Source organism: Pristis pectinata, chromosome 5, assembly GCF_009764475.1.
Source record: "Pristis pectinata isolate sPriPec2 chromosome 5, sPriPec2.1.pri, whole genome shotgun sequence".
Classification (NCBI taxonomy): Eukaryota; Metazoa; Chordata; class Chondrichthyes; order Rhinopristiformes; family Pristidae; genus Pristis; species Pristis pectinata.
The window spans coordinates 6,892,658-6,920,198 of NC_067409.1; the positions used below are offsets into that span (position 1 = coordinate 6,892,658).

Genomic DNA, 27,541 nt, shown 5'->3' on the forward strand with positions numbered 1-27,541 from the left:
AGGTTGTGCCCTTAAGCCTTTGAAATCTTATGGAGAAAAAAAACTTGTGGAAGAATTGCTTTATGCAGCAATTTGTTGCGATTTGAACATGTTGACGCAAAGCGCAGCCAAAATAGTTACGATTGCAAGTTTGAAATATCTGATGCAGCCAAGGATTCCCGGTCATTGCCCTTTTAAATATCTGCTGGTGGGACCCACCTCGGCACAAGAGTGCGCAGGCGCGTCCAGGAACTGCCGTTGCTACTCAGGTGCTTCCCTCAGCAACGGAAGAGGTCGCAACCAAACATGTCGGCTGACGTCATGAATGATTGGCATGTTTAGTGACTAATAAAGAAAGAAATCATGCGGGACGTGCAAAGCGCCATCCAATCATCGGTCGGAATTCGCAAAAGGGGCGGGTCTTGAGCCAGCAAGTTAGTGGGACTGGGAGAGCGAGAGCTTGGCGCAGTTTCGGCGTTGGTGGTTTGAATGAAGAGCGAAAACAAGCCGGGCCCCGGCGATGGACAACAGCAGCGTGGAGGAGACGGCGGCCGCCCTCGTCAGGGAGTATCTGAGCCGCAAGGTACAGGCAGTGGCGCAGGCAGAGGAAACAGCTGAGGGGGAGGGGCTGGCGGGGGGGTTGGGGGAGGGGTAGTAGGAGGGAGGGGGTAGGCGGGGGTTGGGGGGGAGGGGGTAGGAGGGAGGGGTAGGCGGGGGGGGGGGGGAGGGGGTGGAGGGGGGTAGGGGAGGGGTAGGTGGGGGGTTGGGTGGTAGAGGGTAGGATAGGCGGGGGGTTGGGGGGTAGGGGGAGGAGGGTAGCGGGGGGGTTGGGGGAGGGGGTAGGAGGGAGGGGGTAGGCATGGGTTGGGGGAGGGGGTAGGCGGGGGTGGGGGAGGTGGTGGGTTTGGGGGAGGGGGTAGGCGGGGGTTGGGGGGGGAGGGGGTGTGTTCGGGGGAGGGGCTAAGCGGGGGGTCGGGGGTAGGCGGGGGGATGGGGAGGGGGTGGGTTGGGGAGGGGGTGGGGGGGGAGGGGGTAGGCGGGGGGTTTGGGAGAGGGGGTAGGCGGGGGGGTTAGGGGAGGGTGTAGGAGGGAGGGGTAGGCGGGGGGTTAAGGGGCAGGGGGTATGTTGGGGGTTGGGGGTGGTTGGGGGGAGGGGGTAGGCGGGGGGGTAGGATGGAGGGGGTAGGCGGGGGGGATGGGGGGTAGAGGGTAGGAAGGAGGGGGTGGGTTGGGGAGGGGGTAGGAAGGAGGGGGTAGGCGGGGGGGTTGGGGGTAGGAGGGAGGGGGTAGGCGGGGGGTTTGGGGGGTAGGAGGGAGGGGGTAGGCGGGGGGGGGGGGGGTAGGTGGGGGGTGGGGGGGGAGGGGGTGGTTTGGGGGGATTGGGTAGGCGGGGGGTTGGGGGGGAGGGGGTGGGTTGGGGGGATTGGGTAGGCGGGGGTTAGGAGGGAGGGGGTAGGCGGGGGGATGGGGGGTAGAGGGTAGGAAGGAGGGGGTGGGTTGGGGAGGGGTAGGCGGGGGTGTTGGGGGTAGAGGTAGGAGGGAGGGGGTAGGTGGGGTTTGGGGCGGGGGGGTTGGGGGGGAGGGGGTAGGCGAAGGGGGTTGGGGGGGAGGGGGTAGGCGGGGGTTGGGGGGAGGGGGTGGGTTGGGGAGGGGGTAGGCGGGGGGTAGGAGGGAGGGGGTAGGTGGGGGGGATGGGGGGTAGAGGGTAGGAAGGAGGGGGTGGGTTGGGGAGGGGGTAGGAGGGAGTTGGTAGGCGGGGGGTCTGGGGGGTTGGGGAGGGGGTAGGCGGGGGGTTGGGGGAGGGGGTAGGTGGGGGGTTGGGGGGAGTAGGTAGGCGGGGGGTTGGGGGGAGGGGGTGAGTTGGGGGAGGGGGTAGGCGGGGGGATGGAGGGGGTAGGCGGGGGGGATGGCGGGTAGAGGGTAGGAAGGAGGGTTTGGTGGGGGAGGGGGTAGGAGGGAGGGGGTAGGCGTGGGGGTTGGGTGGTAGAGGGTAGGAGGGAGGGGGTAGGTGGGGGGGTTGGGTGGTAGATGGTAGGAGGGAGGGGATAGGCGGGGGGGTTGGGTGATAGAGGGTAGGAGGGAGGGGGTAGGTGGGGGGGTGGGTGGTAGATGGTAGGAGGGAGGGGATAGGCGGGGGGGTTGGGTGGTAGAGGGTAGGAGGGAGGGGGTAGGTGGGGGGGTTGGGTGGTAGAGGGTAGGAGGGAGGTGGTAGGTGGGGGGGTTGGGGGGTAGAGGGTAGGAGGGAGGGGGTAGGCGGGGGGTTGGGGGGGAGGGGGTAGGCGGGGGGTTGGGGGGGAGGGGGTAGGCGGGGGTTGGGGGGAGGGGGTGGGTTGGGGGGAGGGGGTAGGCGGGGTGGTAGGAGGGAGGGGGTAGGCGTGGGGGATGGGGGGGAGAGGGTAGGAAGGAGGGGGTGGGTTGGGGAGGGGGTAGGAAGGAGGGGGTGGGTTGGGGAGGGGGTAGGAGCGAGGGGGTAGGCGGGGGTTTGGGGGTTAGGCGGGAGGGGGTAGGCGGGGGGGTTGGGCAGGGGGTAGGCGGGGGGGTTGGGGGATGGGGTAGGTGGGGGGTTGGGGGAGTAGGTAGGCGGGGTGTTGGGGGGGAGGGGGTGGGTTGGGGGAGGGGTTAGGCGGGGGGGTAGGAGGGAGGGGGTAGGCGGGGGGATGGGGGTGGAGGGTAGGAAGGAGGGTTTGGTTGGGGAGGGGGTAGGAGGGAGGGGGTAGGCGTGGGGGTTGGGTGGTAGAGGGTAGGAGGGAGGGGGTAGGTGGGGGTGTTGGGTGGTAGAGGGTAGGAGGGAGGGGGTAGGGGGGGGGTTGGGGGGTAGAGGGTATGGGAGGGGGTAGGCGGGGGGGTTGGGGGGGAGGGGGTAGGCGGTGGGTTGGGGGGAGGGGGTAGGCGGGAGGGTAGGAGGGAAGGGGTAGGCGGTGGGGATGGGGGTAGAGGGTAGGAAGGAGGGGGTGGGTTGGGGAGGGGGGGGAGGGGTAGGTGTGGGGATTGGGGGGTAGAGGGTAGGAGGGAGGGGGTAGGCAGGGCGTTGGGGGAGGGGGTAGGAGGGAGGGGTAGGCGTGGGGTTGGGGAGAGGGGGTAGGAGGGAGGGGGTAGGTGGTGGGGTTGGGGAGAGGGGTAGGAGGGGGGGGTAGGCGGTGGGGTTGGGGAGAGGGGGTAGGGAGGGGGTAGGCGGGGCGTTGGGGGAGGGGGTAGGAGGGAGGGGGTAGGCGGTGGGGTTGGGGAGAGGGGTAGGCGGGGGGGTTGGGGGAGGGTGTAGGGGGGAGGGGGTAGGTGGGGAGTTTGGGGGAGGGGGTAGCCGGGGGGATGGGGGGTAGAGGGTAGGAAGGAGGGGGTAGGCGGGGGGGTTGGGAGATTGGAGGGAGGGGGTAGGAGGGAGGGGGTAGGCGGTGGGGTTGGGCGAGGGGTTATGAGGGAGGTGGGGGAGGGGGTAGGCGGGGCGGTTGAGGGGTTGGGTTGGGGGGAGGGTGTAGGCGGGGGGGTTGAGGGAGGGGTCAGGAGGGAGCGGGTAGGCGGGGGGTTGGGGGGAGGGGGTAGGAGGGATGGGGTAGGCGGGGGAGTTGGGGGGAGGGGGTAGGAGGGGGGGTAGGCGGGGGAGTTGGGGAGAGGGGGTAGGTGGGGGGGTTGGGGGAAGGTGTAGGAGGGAGGGGGTAGGGGGGGGGTTCAGGGAGGGGGTAGGCGGGTGGTTGGGGGAGGGGGTAGGATGGAGGTGGTGGGAGGGGCGCGGGTTGGGTGGTAGGGGATGTGGGGGTTTGGGGTGGACGGGATAGGAGGCGGGGTTGGGAGGGAGAGGGTAGGCGGGGGGGTTGGGGGGAGGTGGTGAGAGGGAGGGGCAGGGGGATTGGAGGGAGGGGTAGGAGGGGTGTTTGGGGGAGGGAGGAGGGTGGGGGAAGAGGGAGGGTGTAAGGAGGGACGGGGGTTCGGGGAGTGAGGTGGGTGTGGGAAGAGGGAGGGTTGGGGGGATGGAGGGGGACAGTGGGAGGGAGGGGGGGTGGGGGTGGTTGGGAGGAAGGGGAGAGGAAAGGTGGAGGGTGGGGATCGTGGAGGGTGGGGGAAGGGGCTGGGAGGGAGTGGGCGAGGGTAGCAGCAGGGGGATGGTTGGGGTGGGAGGGTGTGGGAGGGGTGCGGTGGGAGGGTGGGGGAGGGGTTGGGTGGGAGGAGGGAGGGGGAAGGTGGAGTGTTGGGGAGAGGGTGGGAAGGGGGCAGGGGGGAGGGTGGGGTTGGGTGAAGGTGGAGTGTTGGGGAGGGGGTGGGGAAGGGGGGAGGGTGGGGGTGGGGGAAGGTGGAGGGAGGCGGGTGGGGGCGGGAGGGAGGGGCAGGGTGTGTGTCGGGGGGTGATGGGGTAGGAAGGGGGGAGGGTTGGGGGTAGGGTGGTGTGGGGAAGGAGGGGGTAGGAGTGGGGAGGGTGGGGGGTAGGGTGGTGGGAGGGGGTATGAAGGGAGTTGGGTGGGGGATGAGTGGGGTGGGGGGAGGGAGGAGTGTGATGGAAGAGGGAGGGTGGTGTGAAGGAGGGGGGTGGTGAAGGAGGGGGACATTGGGAGGGGGGGTGGGGGTGGTTGGGGGGAAGGGGGAGTAGAGGGGGTGGGGGGAGTGGAGGGGGTTGGCGGAGTGGGGGGGAGAGGAGGGGAGTGGGGGTGATGGGGGTGTGTGGGAGGAACAGATGGATGGGGGTGGGGTGAGGGGAGGGGGTAGGGGGGTGGGGAGGGGTGTGGGGTGAAAGTGGGAGGGGGTGGGGGACAGTGTGAGAGGGGTGGGGGTGGTTGGGTGAGTGGAGGGGGGTGGAGGTTAGTGGGGTAGGGAGTGGGGGAAGTGGGGGTGTGAGGGAAGGGGTGGGGTGGAGGGAGGTTGGGAGTGGGTGGGGGGGGGGAAGGGGTGTGGAGGGAGTGGGTGGGAAGTGAGAGGAATGGGGGGGGGGGGGAAGTGAGAGGGTGGGAGGAAGGGGTTGGGGAGGAGTGGAGGAGGGGGGGTAAGTGGGAGGGGGTGGTGGGGGAGGGGATGGGGGAAGTGGGAGGGGGTGGTGGGGGGAGTGGTGGGGTTGGGGGGAAGTGGGAGGGGGTGGTGGGGGAGTGGAGGGGTTGGGGGGAAGTGGGAGGGGGTGGTGGGGGGAGTGGAGGGGTTGGGGGGAAGTGGGAGGGGGTGGTGGGGGGAGTGGAGGGGTTGGGGGGAAGTGGGAGGGGTGGTGGGGGGAGTGGAGGGGTTGGGGGGAAGTGGGAGGGGTGGTGGGGTGAGTGGTGGGGTTGGGGGGAAGTGGGAGGGGGTGGTTGGGGGAGGGGAGGGGTTGGGGAGAAGTGGGAGGGGGTGGTGGGGGGAGTGGAGGGGTTGGGGGGAAGTGGGGGAGGGGGTGGTGGGGGGAGTGGAGGTGTTGGGGTAAGTGGGGGAGGGGGTGGTGGGAGTGGAGGTGGGGGAGAGGTGGTGGAGTGAAGGGGGTGTGGAGGGGAGGGAAGGGGAGGGGGTAAGTGGGGGGAGGGGGAAATGGGGGGGGAGGGGAATGGGGGTGAGGATGTGGGGGAGGGGGAAATTGGGTGGAGGGGTGGGGGCAGGGGGGAAAGTGGGGGGATGGGGCAGGGGGGAAGTGGGAGGAGGGGTAAAGTCGGTGGGGGGGTGGGGGTAGTGGGGAGGGACGGGGAAGGGGGAATGGGGGAAGTTGGGGTAAGTGGGAGGGAAGGGGCGAGAGGGGTGGGGGAGGGAGGGGAAGTGGGAAGGGAAGGGAGGAGGAGTGGGGAGGGGAGAGGAAGTAAGGGGGTAGTGTGGGGGGAGGGGATAGTAGTGTGGGGTGGGGAGGGTGGGTGGAGTGGTTGGTTGGGGGAGGTGGTAGTAGGGGGTGGAGGGGGTATTGGGGAGGGGCAGGTGGGGTGGAGGGGGTAGTGGGGAGGGGGTGGGGGTGGTGGGGAAGGGGTTAGTGGGAGGGGGTTGGGGGAGAGGTAGGGGAGGGTGGGTGTGGGATCGGAGGGGAGGAGCGGTGAGGGGGTGGGGATGATGGGAAGAGGGGGTTTGGGGAGAGTTGGGGGGGCAGGGCCTGGAGAGGGACTGGGGGCGGGGCTTATGGAGAGAGGGGGAGGGGCCTGGAGAGGGTAGGGGGAAGGTGCTGGGCGGGGGAGGAGGGCGGCCTCCCAGGGAGAGAGTGCGGGAGGGGAACTGTCGGAAGGAGTGGGAAGCCGGTATCGCGGTTGAGTGGGGACTTGTGCGAGTCTGGGATTGGGATATGGATAGGGTGGCAGGGGTCAGGGTCTGGAATAAGGAGGGTTGTGGTCGCAGGACTGGGACAGGCACAGATTGAGGGCAACAAGACTGGGTTAGGGATAGAGTGATAGGACAGGAGTTGGGAGGGCGAGTGGGTGTTGTGGAATCGGTGTGGGCACAGAATGAGGGGCTAGAGAGAACTTCGCAAATGTTGAGAGACTAAAAGCTCTTGGTTGTTCTTGCACACAAGTCACTGAATGTTAATAGTTAAGTAAGAAAGACAAATGGTATGTTCCCCTTTATTACAAGACAATTTAAATATTAGCATAAAGTTGTCTTACTGGAATGATACCCTACTTAGATTGCAACTGGAAAATTTTGTTCTGGTCTTTCTATCGAACCATAATGATGGTTTCTCTTGATTAATTATAGTAGGGGAATTTGCTCTAATGAGGAGAGATTAAACCGCCTGGGCCAATACTCTCTGAGTATAGAGGAATGAGAGCTAATGTCATTTAAAACATGCAAATTTGCCAGGGTCTGGAATGGGTAGATGCAGGGATTATGGTTATTCTGGCTGGGGTGTCTCATACCAGGGGTCATATCCTCAAAATCAGGAATCAGCTGTTCAGCATTACTGAGAAGAAATTTCTTCACCTAGAATCTTTGGAATTCTGTTCCCCAGAGGACTGTGAGGCTCATTTACTGAATATATTTGACAGATCAACAGAAATAAGGGAAATGGGTTTAGTGCAGGAAGGTGGTACTGAGATCAAAGATCAGCCCTGGACGTTGAAGAATGGAACACAGGCCTAGTGCTGCTTCTAATGGAGAGAGGGTTTAAAAAATGGGAGGGGGGGGGGCGGAAATAAAGGGAATTAATGGGGAGGAGGAGAAACAGAGAATCAGTAAAGGGGATGGGAGGGACGAGAGCAGGGAGGGGAGGAATAAAGCAGAGAGATGGGTCGAGAAAATAAATTGGAGGTAGAGTGTGAATGGTGATGAATATGGGGTGTTGGTATGTCAGGGAATTTGGGGGAGCAGGGAATGTAGTGTTCGGAGGTGAGGTTATCAGGGCATGGAGGTATGAGTTGGGGGAAAGATTTGGAGGGAGGGAAGGGATACAGAAGAAAATAAAATTGAGGGACCAGGGTCGGTATGGAGATAGATAGGGAGGGAGATGTGTAAAGGGGAGGAATTAGAAAGTAAGCAGCCATAAGATATGGCAGATTAAAGAAGGGAACTAAAGGGAGGAATACAGGAGAGGATATAAATGAAAGGATCTAATTGGATGGTTGGTGGTCGTATGCGGAGAAGAAAAGCAATGAACAGTTACTCTATCTGGTGAAATTCTAGTTGAAGAAAAGCAATAGATGTGGCATTCATTGTCATGCACTGTTTTTCTTAGAACTGGCTAATGGATGAGTCCAGTAACTAGACCACTATGGGAGGACCCGGCGAGGGGAGCGGAAATGAAGGAAACACAATGAGCAAACTGGGGAACAGATATTAAAACGGGTTGTTCATACCTTTTGTAGATTTGTTGGAGAACATTAGTGAAGTAAACTTTCCTCTATTTAAGGCAGAAATGAGAGAAATTATTGTCTGGTGTAAAATATTGGGGAGCAATGCACAAAATTGTTTCTGCTTTCATAACAAAAAGCTTAAAGAATATACAGTTAACCAATGAGAGTAAAACAATGTAATTAAAATTAATGAGGTATGGCTCTTCATAGTGATGAATTACAAATGTGTTCACAATCAACTATGCAACATCGGCAATGGACAATAAATGATTGGACCTGCCGTCTACCCCCACGTTCTGTAAATGAATTGAAAAGATTAAGAACTGATCCCGGCAGCTTCGAGGAGAGTGTGAATGGCTGGATATTGGACAGCTGGGCTGCCTTGTGTGAAGAAGCAGACTGCTGGCTCCTGGTTTAGTTATTTTCCATGGGGTGCAACTCAGTACTGTATAGTAGCAAAGGCATTCGAGATTGCAAGAGCACAAACTGTTTGAAAACTAGTTGATGTGTGCAGTCACGAAATGAAAAAGATAATGGGCTCAGTTTGTGGAGGGGCTTGGATATAAGACATTGATTTTGAAATTCTCATTTCTATTTGCAAATCTCTCCAAGGTCCTGACCCTCCTTTATCACTATAAGCTTTAAGGTGTTCCAAATTTGGCTTCGTGATTATCTTCAGATTTAGTTGCCACACTATTGGCTGTACCTTCGACTGTAAAGATCCTGAGTTCCCTCTCAAAGTCACCTTTGCACTAAAGAGAGATGTTGCGTAAAGTTTATCACTTTGGTCAGGCATTTGGTCCTGTCCTCGATCTCCTAGTATGTTATGGTATCAATTTTTGTCTGGTAATTCTTTAAATTGCCCTGTCTAGTATGTTTCTGCTAAGTTAAAGATGCTTGGAGATGGAAGTTGTTGTTGATGTTGCTTGACTTTGGCTTATCTTCACAAGGCCAGACTCTGCTCTAACTCCATCTACAAGTTTGCAGATGATACCACTGTAGTAGGCTCTAGCTCAGTTGGAGTACAGGAAGGAGGTAGAGAACTTAGTAGCCTGGTGTCACGACAACAACCTTTCCCTCAATGTCAGCAAAACAAAAGAGCTCATCATTGACTTCAGGAAGGGGGGGGGTGGGTGCTGCATATGCTCCCGTCTATATCAGCGGTGCTGAGGTTGAGAGGGTTGAGAGCTTCAAGTTCCTTGGAGTGAGCATCACCAATAGCATGTCCTGTTCCAACCATGTAGATGCCAGGGCCAAGAAAGCTCACCAGCACCTCTACTTCCTCAGGAGGCTAAAGAAATTTGGCGTGTCCCTGTCAACCTTGCCGATTTTTATTGATGCACCATAGAAAGCATCCTATCTGGGTGCATTGTGGCTTGGTATGGCAACTGCTATGCCCATGACATCAAGAAACTGCAGAGAGTTGTGGACACAGAGCACATCACGGGAACCAGCCTCCCCATCCATGGATTCTGTTTATACTTCTTGCTGCCTTGGTAAAGCAGCCAAAATCATCAACAACCACACCTACCCCAGACATTCTCTCTTCTCCCCTCTCCCATCGGGCAGAAGGTACAAAAGCCTGAAGGCACATACCACCAGGCTCAAGGACAGCTTCTATCCTGCTGTTATAAGACTATTGAACAGTTCCCTCGTAAAATAAGATGGACTCTTGACCTCACAATCTACCTCGTTATGACCTTGCACTTTATTGTCTACTAGCACTGCATTTTCTCTGTAGCTGTTACACTTTATTCTGCATTCTGTTATTGTTTTCCCTTGTACTACCTCAATGCACTGTGTAATGAATTGACCTGTACGAGCGGTATGCAAGGCAAGTTTTCCACTGTACCTCGGTGCAAGTGACTATAATAAACCAATTCCAAGTGTAAAACAAAATGAAGGTGTGGCTTGATCATACTGATTGATTAGAAAAATTTCATAGGGTGGATGTAGTGGAATTATTTCCTGTAATAGAAGATTTAATCATCAAGAGAACAGGTTCTTAAGGTTATTTAAGTGGAAAATTTGGAAGTAGTTATTTCGCACAAAAGCTAGTGGAAGTCTAGAATTCTCTGCTCCTAAAATGCTGTGTATCCTGGTGGATAATTGGAGCTTTTAAGACTGATGCTGACACATTTCTGATTTAGATATATAGACTGTGGTACTGATCAACCATGTACCAATGGCAAAGGAACCTTGAGGGGTTGAATGGCCTTCTCTTCCTGGATTAACATGTGCTTGTGCCAAATATAATAGGTTGTGACCAAAGCAATTGTATCACTGCGTTGGGTGAGGTATGGAGGTGGTTGTGGATACCCGTCTGAATATTGACCTCTGTGCTACTGTGGGTAAGGGCTTGAAAAGAGATAAGTAGAAAATGTAATGAGAGTAAATCGGAAAAAATATAATAACAGATTTATCTTTCAGGAAATAATCTAACCAAGAGTCATTAGTCATAGCAGGCAAGTCTTGAGATTACCTATTTCCACTGAAGGCTCAAGTTGTCAGTTAGAAGAAGTGATTAGAGATGCCGACAAACAGGTTCCACGTGTGGTTGGTGTATTGATGGTCTAGGATTAGAACTGAAATGTGTGCTTGTGATTTCTCTTTATCGTGAGTTTACAATCTCAATACTGAGGAATTAAATGAGCAGCAAGTACCAAGATGGGTAAAAAAAAAATTTGCTTATTAGCTGTTCACTGACAGGCAAGACGATGTGTATTCTGTAAGCAGCACTAGTCATATACTGGGAATATAAACGAGTTTGGTGGCTTTTGATTCCTATGAAAAACAGGACTGAATTGTTAAAGGCAATTCCCTTGCATCCCAGATTACTTGTAAACTATTGGCCTTAATCAGGTGGGATCACAAGCCTTTTGTATGTTCTGGGCAAGGCCAAGAGTTGCCTTTTTCCACTAAAAATCTGTAGGTGCATACATTTCCCAAAATATTGATTTTTAAAATTTGAGCTATCTTGTTCAATAAATAATTTGACTTAGTCAGTCACTGTAAGTAAGTAGTTCTGTATTCAAGTCAATACGTGAGACAGACATATAGGGAAAAGGAGTTTCTGCCTAAGGAATATGAGCAGCTTGGGTACAAATTTAAAAAAAACAGAAGAAAATCTCTGGATTTCTACCTGAGCTATGTGCAAATAGGCATAAGATTAATAAGAGAAGAGAACTGAATGCTTGGTTTAAAGGGAGAAACTAGTTTTGATTATTGGGACACTGGGGGGAGAGAGAGAGAGTTGTTTCACTGAGATGGGCTTATCTTGAATTGAGCTGGGACCAGTGTCCAAGGAAATCAATAATTAGGAGTGGTAGGTAGATGGGTTCTGGTGAGGGGACATTTGGAAGGTTTAAGGGAAGGCAATAAAACAGTGGTGCATGATTAGCAAAATGAGCAGGATAACTGCAATCTGTCAGGTAGGTACAGTGGATATGAGGATACTGCCAATTAGAATCAGAGCAGGGAAAAATGGTGAAAAGTCAAAACTAAAAGCTCTTTATCTGAATGCAGGCAGTGTTCATAACGATTAATGACATGAATAGAAATAAAAGACTTACAGGATAAAGCCATTACAGAGATAGTTGCATAGTGACCAAGGTTGGAAATTTAAAAGAGAGGCAAAGAGAAGCAGGTAGCCCTGATATTAAAGAGTGGGGTAAAGGCAGTGGAGAGGAAGGATATTAGCTCAGAAAATCAATTAGTCGAGTCAATTTAGTTCGTGAGGAAACAGTAAGGGGCAGAAAACACTGATGGGAGGTATATATTGGGCCCCCAAACAGTCATGGTAGTGTGGAGTATAAAATACCTGAAATCAGGGGCACATGTAACAGTGTAATACAATAATCATGAAGGACTTTAATTAACTGAATAAACCAAGTAAGCTGTAATGGCATGGATGATAAATTCTCGGTAGTACATGAAGTGTTTTTTCTAGATCAGTATTTTGGTGAACCATTAAGGGACAGGCTATTTTAAAATAGTAATGGGAAAGGGTTAATTGATGATTAATGGTCTTTTTGGAAACTGTAATCATTATTATGGTTTTATATAAAAATGGAAATTCGCAGTGTCATAAAGCTATATAGCAAGGAAAACAGCCCTTCAATCCAACTTGTCCATGCTGACCAAGTTGCCGAACTGAGCTAGTCCCATTCGCCTGCCAGATGTCTTTTAAATGTCATACCTGTACCCGCCTCTACCACTTCCTCTGCAGCTCATTACTTATACGCACCACCGTCTGGAAAATGTTGCCCCTTGGGTCCCTTTATAACCTTTCCCCTCTCAGGTTAAACCCATTCCCTCTAGTTTTGGGCTCCCCTACCGTAGGGAAAAGACTGTGGCTATTCACCTTATCTATTCAATCTGAACTAGTATCTCATCCAAGGCAGTCGCTTAGAATTGAGAATTATTGGATTCCGCTCCATTTTTAAGGTAGCTGATGTGGCTAACGAGGAACTTGAAAATTCTGCCACGTATGAGACAGGTGATGCTTAATGGGGTGGGTGGAAAGTTAGTTTGGGAGGTGCTGCTCTTCTACTGTTTAAGCTAGGCTTCTGTTTGTTTCTGACGTTGGGCTCTAGGTTCTCCATCCTGAATTCTTCTCAATTTTGAGTGGGCATGGGCCAGGGGTTTCCACAAGTTGGTGTTGGGGGGGGGGGGGGGGTGTGGTTTGCTTTGAGAACATCCTTGAATCGTTTCTGAGGCAAAAAAGTCGGTTTACCTTGTAAGCTTTTTTTTGTCATGACAACTTTGGACAGAATGCCTATATTGGGAGTCTGGGTGTTGAACCTGCAAGCAATGTGGTCTGTCTGTGTGAGCTAGCTATGTGTAATTATGGCCTCATTGTTTGGGAATGTTGGTCTGAGAGAGCGTGTTGACATTGCTCAGCCTAAGGGTGGATTGGTGGAATCTGCAGAGACATCTGTGGATGCTACATCTCCAAAGCTATGAGGTGCTAGTTGTGTCTGGCCATGTTTCAGGAGTATATAGGAGTGCCATTATCACTGCTGCTGAGGAGACTACCATTTGTGTTGGGTTTGATCTTCAAACACTCTTCCCCTCAGAAGGATAGAGGCTGTGTTGGCATGCTGAAGGCAGTGATGAATTTCATCATCAATATCTGCCGTAGCTGAGAGCTGGCTCCTATAATTTGGGAAGTGGTCCATATTTTCCAAGGTCTCGTGAGCCTTTTGTTTTGTCAGGGCTGGTTGGTGGATGTTTAGTGCAAGGCTTAATTTCTCATTCACTTCAATGAAAGAGATGATTTGGAGCTTGGCCTCTGTATGCTTACACAATCATTTTCTGTACGCTTTAGCTTGATGACTTGGAGTTCAGAAGATGATCTTACTGAAACAATTATTTTGTGGCTTGTCAGGGTGGAAATGGAGTTTCCACAGTTGAAGTGTTCAGAACCAGGGGTCATAGTCTCAATGTAAGTGGTTAGCCATGAATAATAGAAATGAGGAGAAAAGACTGATATATTTCCAGGTGCTAAGTGTATCAAGGGATATTGAATTTGTGTTGAAGTGTGGCACTGAGGTAAAAGATCATCATTCTCCTCTTTATACTGGCTGCCTCGCCCCTCCACTCTCTGTCCTGATGCAGATGTTCGACCTGAAACATCGGCAATTCCTTTCCTCCCACAGATGCTGCTCGACCAGCTGAGTTCTTCCAGCACATTGTTGCTCCAGATTCCGGCATCTGCAGTCTCGTCTCTTCAGCATTGATCTGATTGGATTGCTGAACAGGCACGAGGGCAGTATGGCCTACTATTTATATCCTTTTGTGTTTTTTTTATTTCAAAAGCAATATACAGTGGATGATGGAGATCTCAAAGATCAGTAAATGCTGGAAATACTCAGCAGGTAAGGCAACATGTATGGAGGGAGAATTGGTAATGAAAGCTCAGATGCAGGTCATTGGGTCATCAAACAGAGTTTCTCTCTCCATAGATTTGCCAGACCTGAATATTTTCGGAATTTTTAAAATACTTTCTTTGTTTATTTTCCTGAGTATGTGGGCAGCTTGGTGTAGTTTCAGGAAATAAGCTTTTAGACATGTTGTTGAATTGTATTGGGCTCCCTGGAGAGTGATAAAGGTAGTTCTGGATATGGTAGTACAGACCCAGCAGGTGAACTTGCATTTGGTGAGAATAAGGTCAAGCTCTGTCAGGTTTTGAAGATGTTAGAGTTTTAATATGTGCAGAGTATTAATCTTGGATGGTAACATTGGATCAGTGGCTGTGACTATAAAAGCAAGCAAGGTGTGAAATAGGAAGGAATTATATTCCAGTTGAACTATGACTTAGCAGAATCTTGATGTCATAGAAGGAGGTCATTTGGCCTATTGAATCCATACCAATTTTCTGTCGAGCAACATAGTCCCATTCTCCTGCTCTATCCATGTAAAGAAGAAAAAAAAAGAACTTTCATATATGCTTGAGTAATGCAACTTCTTGATCTTCAGTCTTAGGATGTGCCATGATGTCATAGAAGGAGGTCATTTGGCCTATTGAATCCATACCAATTTTCTGTCGAGCAACATAGTCCCATTCTCCTGCTCTATCCATGTAAAGAAAAAAAATATGAACTTTCATATATGCTTGAGTAATGCAACTTCTTGATCTTCAGTCTTAGGATGTGCCATGATGTCATAGAAGGAGGTCATTTGGCCTATTGAATCCATACCAATTTTCTGTCGAGCAACATAGTCCCATTCTCCTGCTCTATCCATGTAAAGAAAAAAAAATGAACTTTCATATATGCTTGAGTAATGCAACTTCTTGATCTTCACAGTCTTAGGATGTGCCAATGTGCTTTAGACACTAAAAACACTAAAAGTATCTCACTAATAATAGATAGTCAAGGGGCAAAAGGGAGGAAGGGAGTTGTACTTTTTCTCTAGTAATAGAGATAATTCTAAGGCAAACTAATGGAGTGAAAGGCAGCCAAGTCCTCTGGACCTGATGACCTTCCTTTCAGGGTCTTCAAAGGAAGTGGCTTTTGAGATGGTGGATGCATTGGATCTAATCTACTAAAATTACCTGGAATATGGAGAAGGGCCAGAGGATTTGAAAACTGTGAATGTAAAACCACAGCACAATAAAGAAGGGAGATAGGAAGGAAGAAACTCCAGGCCAGTTAGTCTAACTGTCGGTGACAAAATGCTGGAATTCTTTATTAAGGAGGTAATAACAGGAGATTCAGAAAATCATAAGAGAATTACAAGGAGTCAGCCTGGTTTTCTGAAAGGGAAATTGTATTTGACAAAAATCTGCAAGATTCTTTGAGAAGCAGAAGTAGGAGTATTGACCCCCTCCCCAAGCCTGTAACCATCTGGGTGGATGAAGGAAACTGGTAGAGGTTTTTTCACCACTTATAAGACAAATTAGGAGTGTGATAGAATACTTTCCACTTGCTTGGATCTGGGCAGCACCAATAATTCTCAAGAAACTCAACACCATCCAGGATACAGCAGCTGCTTGATTAGTACCATCACCATCCTCGGCATTCATTCCCTCCACCACTGGTGCACGGTGACTTGTGTACACCGTCAAAAAAATGCACTACAATTACTCACCCAGGCTTCTTCAACAGCACCTCCGAACCCACAACCTCTACTGCCAAGGAGGTTAAAGCTGGAAGGTGCATGGGAACAACACCTCCAGTGGTTTCCAGCCAAGTTGCAAGCCATTCTGAACTGGAACTATATTGCCGGTCCTTCAACATCGCTGGAACTCCCTGCCCAAAGATAACACCTCAGAAGGCTTGCAATGATTAAAGAAGGCAGCTCACCACCAGCAGCTCGCCATCACCTTCTCAAGGGATGGCTATTGAGTACTCGCATTACTGGTGACACCTAGGTCCTGAAAATGAATCCATAAAAACAATGGCACCAGGGCTATGGCATAGAAAGTATCAGTGAAGGGATATAGGAGTTTGAAATTTGAGCCCTTGTGCTTTATACCAAGTGTAGTTGCCATATAAACTATAACGTACAAGGTAATTTGAGACTCAAAGGTCGTAAAGGAAAGGTTTGTCTGGTCCCAGATGATGCATGCCACTAATAATTGTATAGCTGAGATCCAACATGACAGATAAGAAGAAATGTTTCAACTGCTGAATTATAATATATCTTGCTCCTCCTCAGGGTTTAAAGAAGACAATTTCTGCCATGGACCAAGAGCTTCCACGCTCAGAGGGCAGCATTAACACCCGAAATGAGCTCAAGAAAGTGCTACACCTCGAATTCCTTTATAAACAGAACAAGGTGAATAAGGATTGCACTTCATTGGCCGAATGATGGGAACTGGAATGAATGTCAAAACCAGCATAATCAGCAGTCTCTTAATTTATACGCTCAGTTTGATGATGCATTGCTTTGTTGTAAATTTACTTACCAGACTGTTTTAGCCATCAACTGGCATATGTTTGCTTCTGCTGAAGGTGTGAGAAGGCCATTCCCCAAAATGTGTCTCCTGTTACAGTTAATGCAGGAGCTGGCAATCCATATTCATGAGGACCTTGAAAAAGTCCTTGGGGCGGGTCAATAATGTAGAATCTTGCAACACAGGAGGAAGTCACTCAGGCCCTGTACCCATTGCCAGATATTTGAAAAAGCTGTCCGATTGGTTTGACCCTTTTTTCTGCACTTATTCCCCTTTACATCTGTTTCTCCTTCAAGTATTAACCTGGTTCCCTTTTGAAAGTTAGTATTCAATCTGCTTTCACCACGTTATGGCCAGGCATTTCAGATGATTGAACCCACATGACTTATTTTGTAAAAACCATGTTCTCATCTCTTCAGTGGATGTTTTGTGCCAGTTTTCTAGGTCTTTGTCCTCTATTTTGTGATTGCACAGTGCAGGCTCTTTGGCCCACAATGTCTGTGCCAACCATAATGCCAATTTAAACTGCAGATCTGCCTGCACGTGGTCTAAATCCCACAATTCCCTGTCTATTCATGTGTCCATCTAAATGCTTCTTAAACATTGCTATCATATCTGTTTCTACCACCTCCCCTGGCAGCATGTTCTAGGCACTACCACTCTGGGGGGAACGACAATTTAAACTTTCCCCCTCGCACCTTAAACCTCTGCCCTCCAGTATTTGATGTTTCTACCTTGGGGGGGGGGGGGGAGGGAGAAAGGCTCTGACTATCTAACCTATTTATGCTTCTCATAATTTTATATACTTCTTTCAGGCCACCCCTTAGCCTCAGACACTCCAGAGAAAAGAATCCAAGTTTGTCCAACCTCTCCTTGTAGTTTATACTCTGCAATCCAGGCAACATCCTGGTGAACCTCTTTCTGCTCCCTCTCCAAAGCTTCTGGGGCGACCAGAACTGCAAGCCATACTCCAAATGGGGCCTAACCAAAGTTTCATAAAGCTGCAATGTGACTTACCGACTCTTATATTCAACCACCCCATCTGACGAAGGCAAGTTTTCCGTATGCCTGCTTTACCACCTTATATACCTGCGTTGTCACTTTCAGGGAGTTACGGACGCACTCCAAGATTTCTCTGTATATTAATGCTTCTTAGGATCCTGCCATTTATAGTATACTTTCCTCTCACATTTGACCTCCCAAAGTGCAGCACCGCATACTTGTCCAGACTAAACATCATCTACTTTTCTCTGCCCTTATTTCCAACTGGTCTATATCTTGCTGAATCCTTTTACAACCTTCCTCACTATTCAAACTCCACCAATTTTTGTGTCGTCTGCAAATTGAAGTCGTCTGACTTAAGAGATCAATGAAAGTTTTACAATGTCTTGATATTTCTTAATACTCCAGCATATGCCATTTGCTGAACATTCCATGTTTTTAAAATGTTTTGCAGGCTCAGGTGGTGCCTCTAAAGACAATGCTTGAGGTAGTCACCAAATACTTCTTGGATTACTCTGAAAATACAAAGAATGTAGCACGGGACAGTTTTCGAACACCAGCTATAGTAAGCCAGCGAGCCCCAGCAGTGCGCTTTGACAATACCTTAGTCAACATCTACGATATCTCTGATGAAGACAAAGGTGGGGGTGTACCATTTCACGACCTGAATAAAATGGAGGCTTGCAGGTATAATAAATGTACTGATGCATGGCCATCACGTTATTTCGCTGGAAATGCAGTTGTTGTCTACTTAATGTTTTCAGTCCAACCTTGAGATTTGATTGGTTTCCAGTATTCTGCACTGATGACTGGCTCTAGCGCTGGTGTTATCAAATCATGTCTAGTGCACTAAAATGTTGCAGCAAATGATCTGTGGTTAGATTTTTTTTTCTTTGACAAAAGACTATTGGTTGCTTGGGAACTCAACAAGTTTGTGAAAAAGTTGCTTAGTTCATTCATACCATTTATAATTGAAGTTAGAGGCCAATTCCTCATTGGGTTCATTTAATAGCTTTGCCAGTTAGTTTCTCCCGTTCTTTTTGACAGAGCATAATTCTGGCTGATTTTAATAATATCGACGGTATTGTTGAGGACAGAATGCTGCCACTTGGTGAGAGGTATATGTGCACTGGCTGATGTTTAGCCATCTGCTGGCAATTGCTTGACTCTTTTACATGCTAATCATTGTTGCCTGATTCTTTCTTCCTGATATATTTTTGGGCAGTGTGCCAGATGGTGCATGTAGGCAGGAAATGGGTGGATTTTATACAGCTGGGTCATTTAAGTCACCTTCAACATGTTTACTGTGACTTGAATGTCTCTAGGTGGAATAGATAAGTTTAGCCATGGAGAAAAGCCATGATGGAGAAGGCTTTTGGCATGCTGGCCTTCATCAGTACGGACATTGAGTATAGAAATTGGGAGGCTATAGTGCAGTTGTGCAAGATGCTGGTGAGGCTGCCCTTAGAGTATTGTGTATAGTTCTGGTCACCCTGCTATAGGAAAGATGTTATTAAACTGGAAAGAGTGCAGAAAAGTTTTACAAAGATGTTGCCAGGACTTAAGGGACTGGATTATAGGGAGAGGGTGGACAGGCTAAGACTTTCTTCCTTGGAGCATCGGAGACTGAGGGGTGATCTTATAGGGGTGTATAAAATCATGAGGGGCATAGATAAGGTGAATGCAATCAGTCTTTTTCCCACGGCTGGGGAGTCAAGAACTAGAGGGCATAGGCTTAATGTGAGAGGGAAAGATTTGATAGGAATTTGGGCAACTTTTTTTTTACACAGAGGGTGGTATGTATGTGGAATGATCTGCCAGAGGAAGTGCTTGAGGCGGGGATAATAACTTTTAAAAGACGTTTGGACAGGTACATGGATAGGAAAGATTTGGAATGTTATGAGCCAAATGTAGGTAAATGGGACAAGCTTGGATGGGCATCTTGGTCAGCATGGACCAGTTAGGCCAAAGGGCCTGTTTCCATGTTGTATGATTCTATGACTGTAAATAATACTTGATTGTGGCCCCTACATTTATATGAAATGGAGCCTAATGGAACTTGCAGAACCTGCATAAAGTACTCCAGTCACCAAAAATACCTTCAACCATATCCTTTGCTTTTTGCTGCTAAGACCATTTTTAATCCAACTTGCCCTTTCCTTTCGATCCCATGGGATTTTTACTTTTTTGATCAATCTGCCATGCAGCACTTTGTCAAATGCTTTGCTGAAATCCATGTAAGATAAGGTAAGGTAAGATATCTTTATTAGTCACATGTACATTGAAACAGTGAAATGCATCTTTTTGCATCGAATGTTCTGGGGGCAGCCTGTAAGTGTCGCCATGCTTCTGGTGCCAACGTAGCATGCCCACAACTTCCTAACCTGGTATGTGGGAGGAAACCGGAGCACCCAGAGGAAACCCACGCAGACATGGGGAGAACATACAAACTCCTTACAGGCAGCAGCTGGAATTGAACCTGGGTCGCTGGCATTACGCTAACTGTTACACTACCGTGCCTGCCCTATGATGTATCAAATGATTTACTCTCATTGACGAACCTTGTTCTTCAAAAACCTAAGTTAGTCAGACATGACCTTCCCTTAACTAATTCATTTTGACTTTCCTTGATTAACTGGTGGTCCTCATTTTTTTTTCCCAATAACTTGTCCACTCCCAATGTTGGATTGTAGTTACTCAAACTATTACTTTCTCCCTTTTTAAACAAAGTGCCACATCAGCAACCTTCTAGTCCACTGGCACTATGCCTGTAGCCAAAAAGGATTGCAAAATTATAGTCAGGGTTGCTCTGCTGCATTTCCAGTATTTCACATTCAATGTCAGTGATTGTACCATTTACCTGGCACCTTCTATACTATTCCTGCAGGTTTTCTCCTGTGTTGGGTATCTATCTTGTTTTGTTTTGCTTTATCTTGTCCTATGTGTCCCAAGAGATCTGCGTTTCAGTGCTACTTTTAACATGTACATACTTGCGCTGTGCCTCCCACTTCTCTGAACTAGCTTATCTTCAATTAGCTGCTGCCAGTTCACTTTCACTAAATCATACCTCGGTCTCGTAAAATTGGAATTACTCAATTTAGAATTTTTATCTCCAGTTTGTGTTTGTCCTTTTTCATAACTACGCTGACTCTTATTGAATTGTGATTGATGTCCCAAAATGGCTACGTTTAGGCAGAATTCTAACTTAGAGGTCTTCAATCATAATCCCACAGATGGTCCTCTACCCCCTCCCATCGGGCAGAAGATACAAAAGCCTGAAAGCATGTACTGCCAGGCTCTAGGACAGCTTCTATCCACTGTGATAAGACTATCGAATGGTTCCCTAGTACGATAAGATGGACTCTTGACCTCACTATCTACCTTGTTATGACCTTGCACCTTATTGTCTACCTGTACTGCGCTTTCTCTGTAGCTGTTACACTTTATTCTTAAATATATTTAATGAGAGAGCCTCTACGGCAGAGAATTCCACAGATTCACTACTCTCTGGGAAAAGCAGTTTCTCCTCCTCTCTGTCCTAAATCTATTCCCCTGAATCCTGAAGCTATATCCCCTAGTTCTAGTCTCACCTACCAGTGGAAACAACCTTTCTGCCTCTATTTTATCTATCCCTTTCATAACTTTATATGTTCCCATGAGATCCCCTCTCATTCTTCTGAATTGCAGCGAGTATAGTCCCAGGCGACTCAATCTCTCCTCATAGGCTAGCCTCCTCATCTCCGGAATCAACCCGGTGAACATCCTCTGCACTGCCTCCAAAGCCAGTATATCTTTCTTCAAGTAAGGAGACCAGAACTGCACGCAGTACTCCAGGTGCAGCCTCACCAGTACCCTGTAGCATAATCTCCCTGCTTTTAAATTCAATCCCTCTCTCAATGAAGGCCAACATTCCATTTGCCGCCTTGATATCCTGTTGCACCTGCAAACCAACCTTTTGCGATTCATGCACAAGCACTCCTTGTTTGACAAGTTTTTCACTGTACCTGATAGATGTGACCATAATAAACCAATTCCACATGTATTAAGGTACAGTGAAAAACATTGTTTTGCATGCCATCCATACAGATCATTTCATCACATCAGTACATTGAGGTAGTACAAGGTAAGACACAGGTTTTTGCATAGTAGGGGAATTAAGTGTTATGGGGAAAAGGTAGGTAGATCTGAGTCCACAGCCAGATCAGCCATGATCTTATGAATGTTGGAGCAGGCTCGACGGGGCAGATGGCCGACTCCTGCTCCTATTTCTTATGTTCATACAGATCATTTCATTACACAGCGTATTGAGGTAATACAAGGTAAACAGAGTGCAGAATAAAATGCAACACTACAAAGAAAGTGCAGTGCAGGTAGACAATAAGGTGCAAGGTCATAACGAGGTAGATTGTGTGGTCAAGAGTAAGAGTCCATCTTATAATACCAGGGAACCATTCAATAGTCTTATAACAGCGGGATAGAAGCTGTCCTTGAGCCTGGTGGTATGTGCTTTCAGGCTTTTGTATCCTCTACCCGATGGGAGAAGGGATAAGAGAGAATGTCCAGGGTGGGTGGGGTCTTTGATTATGCTGGCTGCTTTACCAAGGCAGCGAGAATGTGACAATTGTAAACCAATTTGGCTTCACACTGGCTTCTCAACCAAGTATCTACACCAAATGTCCAAACTTGTGGTTCCTCTCATACTGAGCAGGACTACTATTGCAACAACACATCATCAGTAGGGTAAAGCTAACCTGTCTCTGTCTGTTGCCTATTCCACTAACCCAGGTTCATTCATGAAAACTAATTTTGCTGCTGTTGTCAGTCTTTTTGGGCTTCAGTTAGCGTAATGCTATTACAGTGCCAGAGACCCGGGTTCAATTCCGGCCACTGTCTGAGGAGTTTGTACGTTCTCCCTGTGTCTGCGTGGGTTTCCTCCAGGTGCTCTGGTTTCCTCCAACATTCCAAAGCTGTACGGGTTAGGAAGTTATGGGCATGCTATGTTGGCGCTGGAAGCGTGGCGACACTTGCGGCTGCCCCCAGAACCCATTATGCAAAAGATGCATTTCACTGTGTTTTGATGTACATGTGACTAATAAAGATATCTTGTCTCATTTTTTCTTATTAAAACTAATACTCTTGAATGAATTTCTAGCATTCTGCTCCTCTCTTACCTTTATTTTGTTTAGGGTTAGCAAAATGAGAGAGTGGTTAAAATCCCAAATATCACTCACTATCTTACTTCTTTTAGGAGATGGCCTAGGTATTCGCTTTGCTATCTCTCCCCAACGGTTAGGGAACCTAAAGTACACTCTCATCAACATGATTACCTCCTTTTGTTTCTCACTTCAACAGTATGATCTCTCACATTAATCTCCCTAGTACACAATCCTTACAGCTATGTTTCTTTAATATTGCTATACCTCCTCTAAAACAAAAACAGAAAATGCTGGAAATACACAGCAGGTCAGGCTGCATCTGTGGGACAGGAAACAGACTCAACACTTCAGCTTGGAGACCCATCACCTGAACCACAAGTTTCTTTTGTCTCCTTTTCAGCTCTGATGAAGAGTGTCCAACTTGAAACGTTGACTCCATTTCTCTTCCCACAGATGCCGCTTGACATGCTGAGTATTTTGAGCATTTTCTGTTTTTGCTTTAGATTTCCAGTGTCTGCAAGTTGTTTGATTTTTATTCACTTGCTATACCTGCTATCTTACCCCCCCCCACCCGAAAGCCTTGTAATCATGTTCAGCCACCACTCTTGCCCATCTTTAATGTTTCATTATGCCCATTATAATCATGCTCCCACATATCCATCTGTATTGCCAATTCATCGTCTTTATTCCCTAGTTTGCTGGAATTAAAATATAAATGATGAATTCTTGCCAACAAGCTGTTTCTTCTACACCACCTCCCCCTGCCCCCCCCCCCCCCACACACACACACACACACACACACACACACACACACACACACACACACACACACATCTTTTGTTTCCTCTGGCTTCTATTTTCTTTATTAAATCCATACCCTTCAAATCCAATTATTCCCCAGTTCCTGAAAGTGCTGTGAAGTTCTCTTCCCTAAGCCAAGCTAACTTAAACCCTAGAGGAAGAGCACCTCATAGGTACTCCCCAACCTGATGGCATGAACATTGAATTCTCCAATTTCAGGTAAACTACTCCTCCTCTGTTCCTTTTCTCTCTCCTCCTGATCTACCCAGTTCTCCCTACACCCATCCCAGCCTTCATCACCCTTTATCTTTCCCCTCCTCCACCCACTCCATCTGCCCGTCACCCACACTCTCCTTCCACTGGTTCCCCCTCCCCCACTGTTGCCATCTGACCTCCCCACTTCCCTTACTCGATTCTATGCTCTATTTTCCTCTCCTTTCAGATTCCATCACCTTCAGCCCTTTGTCACCTCCCAGCCTTTATCGCTATTTCCACCCTCCCTCCTCCGTCTGCCCATCACCCTTCCTCACCTGGATCCACCTGTCACTAGCTGGCTCCTGCTCCATCCCTTCTCTTCCTTTTTTCTACTGGCTATTTCCCTGCTATCTTTCAATCTAGATGAAACGTCAACTGTCCATTTCACTTCACAGATACTGCCTGACCCACTGAGTTCCTCCAGCATCTTATTTTTTTTGCTCCAGATTCCAGCATCTTCTGTCTCTTGCCCCCAATGCCATTAACAAACCTTTCCACAAAGATATTAGTCATGGAACTTTGCAGATTCCACCTTTCCCTAGACTGGTCCCAGTGCCCAAGAATCTGCACTGTCTCTTGGTCCACATGTTCATTTGCACTGTCTTTGTACTTCTGTACTCATTGGCATGTGTCATCAGTAGTAATTTAGAAATGATTACCTCCTGAGGTCTGCACTTTAATCTGCTCCCTTATTGATTGTAACTTGCAGGATATCCTTTTTACTGATGTCATTGTTATCGATACTGACCATTACTCCAGCTCGTTCACTGCCCCACCTTCAGAATGTTCTGCAGCCATTGGTGACAATCTGGACCCTGATACCTGAGAGGCAATACCTATCCCTGAATTATGTTTGCAGCCACAGAAACACCTGTCTGACCCTCTACCTTTCAAATCTCCCATTATTGCTGTATGCCCCCAGTTCATACAGTTGAATCAAACATGGTGTCAAGGATTGGATTTGGCTGCACTCCTTTAGTAACCATTGGCCTTTTCAATTATTCAGAGGTGAATGCTGGTTAGGAAGCGTGACAAAGTTGGGATTCATGTGCTATCTGCCTTGTGTGACCCAGAAAGAGCTTAATTATTTTGGATTGCTTCCTTTATATAAATTTCAGTCCTATTCTGCAAGCATTCATCCAACTTCAGTATAGTCACATAAACTTGATTACAAGGGGCCAGTAGTGATTATACAACAGACTCAAAGCTTTACTGTGGAAAGAAAAGAGTCAAAAAGTAATGTTGTACCTGGGTAGTTGCATGCCTAACTTGCTCTCTTTGTCTCATTTTAATATACTTGAGAAACTGGCACTTGAATGCAATTGTTATGAATCACTTTTTACATTTGTAAAATGATATAGTACAGGAGGTCATTCATCCATTGTCAGCCTGTTGGATCTTTGAAAGAGTTGGCCAATTAATCATACTGTTCTGTTCTTTCCCTGTAGTTACGGTTAAAAATTGCCTAAATTTTGTTCCTTATTGCAGTCACTAGTAGGTAACCACAATTCTATTTAATTTTAGGTTCTCAAATGATTCGCCTAGTTTGGCCTGTATGTCTGTGCCTTCTTGCAAGACCTTACAGAGTTCACTGAAGAAAAAGGATCGATCTCCAGGTGGCAATGGGTGCCCTTCAGGAGGTGAACCAGGGCTCCTTCCTGTGAACGTCCTATCACAAGATTCTTCCAGGGTTAGCATGTTTCCCATTGAGGCCAGAGGAACAAATATGGATCAACAGAGACCAAGGTCCAGTCGTATAGTACGTGGCATGATGCCTGGTCCAGTCCGTACAGTACAGGAGGTGCGTCATTAGCTGATCATTTCCAATATTCCAGGTAGATTCTAGAATGCAGCTAATATCCTTCTGTTCTTTTTGTCCCTCACTGCATTATTCCCTGATTTTTTAATATATGAGGGCAGGGACTTCCAATACATAATTCCATCAGGGCCAGAACTCCTTAAGTTATTGTGCAAATAAAGAAATGAGGCTGTTGCATTCTTCAGTGCTTTTAACAAACTCGGGAGTACCCAAAGTGCTCCACAGCTAATGGTGAGAATAGTTTTGAATTGTGATCACTATTGTTAAAAAAAAGACAACCATTTTGCAAGCTCCCACAAAATATGGTGTAACATTGATCAAGTTTAAATTATTTAGAGCATGTGGGCAGTGCTACCAAATCCAGCCATCATTGTCCGTCTCAAAATGCTGGAAAGGTGGTGGAGTTCCAGAATTTTGATAAGATCTTTATTAGTCACATGTACAGCGAAACACACAGTGAAATGCATTTCTTGCATAGTGTTCTGGGGGCAGCCCGCAAGTGTCACTACGCTTCCGGCGCCAACATAGCATGCCCACAACTTCCTAACCTGTACGCCTTTGACATATTTTCAAGAGGTGAATTTGGAATCTATGGTGTTTCCTGCACGTGCTGCTGTTCTTTTAAACAGTTGAGGCAGTGGGTTTAAGTGGTACCGTCAAAGAAGCCTTGGCCAATTTGCTATAGTGCCTTTTGTAGATGGTACACTGAGATGGATGGAGGGAGGGAATGTTGGGGTTGGCAGAGTACTAATCAAACAGGCTGCTTTCTCATGGGTGATGTGTGGAGCTTTTTGAGTGTTGCTGGAGCTGCTCTTGTTCATTTAGGTGGTGTATATTCCAGCAGTTCTGATGTGCCTTGTAAATAGTGGAAGTACTTTGGGATGTCAAGGGATGAATCACGTATGACAAAATAGCCAGCCGCTGATCTGCTCTCAGCTGTAGTGAGCTTCGTGTGAGCAAGGAATTTAATTGCACCCTGGTGTATATGATAATAAACTAATCTGAATCTAGTATTTATGTAGTTGATCCTGTAAAGTTCCTGTTCAGTGATGACCACAGGGTATTTTGGGATTAGAATGTCCTTGAACGTCAAGGAGTTAAGATCCCTCTTGCTGGAGCTGGTCATTGCCTTGCACTAATTTGATGTGAAAATCACTTGGGAGTTATCATTAATGCCTGAATTTGCAGCTACTCGAGAAGCTGCTAATTAAACTGAAGAATGCCATCACCAGTACAAGTCATCACCTCTGACTTTTTGATGGAGAAATATCCTCAGGCTGGGATTGGTTTGCAACAACCAGAGCCATCTCCTTTTGTGCTTGGTTTGACTCCAGTCAGAGGAGAGTTTTTGCATGTTGGTTGACTTCGGTTGCATTGAAGCTCTTTGAAGTAGTATTTGACCAATTATGGCTTAGATATGCAGGGGCCACACTGATGGACACACCTTCCTTCACTATGTAGCTGTACAAGACGTTGGCAAGGCTGCACCTGGAGTACTGCGTACAGCTTCAATTACCCTGTTATAGGAAAGATGTTATTTAGCTGGAAAGAGTGCAGAAAAGATTTATGAGAATATTGCCAGGACTCGCGGGCCAGAGTTATAGGGAGAGGTTGGACAGACTAGGACCATATTCCTTGGAGTGTAGGAGACTGAGGGGTGGCCTTATAGGGGTGTATAAAATCTTGAGGGGCACAGATAAGGTGAATGCACACAGTTTTTTCTGAGAGAAAGGGAATCAAAAACTAGAGGGCATCAGTTTAAGGTGAGGGGGAACGATTTACAAGGGACCTGAGGGGCAACTTCGTGCAGAATGTGAAGCGTGTATAGAACAAGTTGCCAGAGGAAGCGGTTGAGGCTGAGGCAGATACAATAACAACGAACCTTTTCTATCCATGTACCCATCCAGGTGTCTCTTAAACAGAGGGATATGGGCCAAACGCGGGCAAACAGGACTAGCTTAGATGGGCATCTTGGTCAGCATGGACGAGTTGGGCTGAAGGGCCTATTTCTGTGCTATATAACTCTATGCTAATTAAAAGTGGACTGATATGACATTAGTTGGCCAGGTTGGATTTTTGCCTTGCTTTTCATGTTGGGTCATACCTGGGTAACTTTCTACATTGTTGGGTTGGGGCCAGTGTACCCGATCAGCTTTGCCAGGGATGGGGCTGTTGTGGTTCTTGTATTCTTTGTGGTGGGTCTTGATTTATGGACTGAATTAAATTGACTGAAAACTGGATTTTGTGACGGTGTGAATTTTGGGAGAAGGACTAGGAGAATCAGCCACTCATTATTTGTAGTTGAAGGTGACAGAAATACTTCAGCCATAACTTTGGCAATTGTGCTTAGATGCACAGCTGTTGAGAATGGGACTGCACTTGGAGACCTCTACCCCTTTAATTTTCTGCCACTAGTCATGAT

At 48.5% G+C, this 27,541-nt stretch overlaps 1 protein-coding gene across 3 annotated transcripts in view; it reads left to right on the forward strand.

Moving 5' to 3' along the window:
• Positions 1-396: 396 nt before the first annotated feature.
• mindy4 (MINDY lysine 48 deubiquitinase 4) overlaps positions 397-27,541 on the forward strand; it is a 183,977-nt gene continuing 156,832 nt past the window's right edge. Inside the window, exons 1-4 of one of the 3 annotated variants that reach the window (XM_052015394.1) lie at positions 397-562; positions 15,849-15,968; positions 17,543-17,775; positions 24,825-25,101. In XM_052015394.1, the coding sequence (XP_051871354.1) occupies positions 500-562; positions 15,849-15,968; positions 17,543-17,775; positions 24,825-25,101 (693 nt within the window). In that variant the 5' untranslated portion in view covers positions 397-499. Of the gene's footprint in view, positions 563-15,848; positions 15,969-17,542; positions 17,776-24,824; positions 25,102-27,541 lie in introns of those variants that run through there. The other 2 variants (XM_052015395.1, XM_052015396.1) reach the window with 2 other exon arrangements.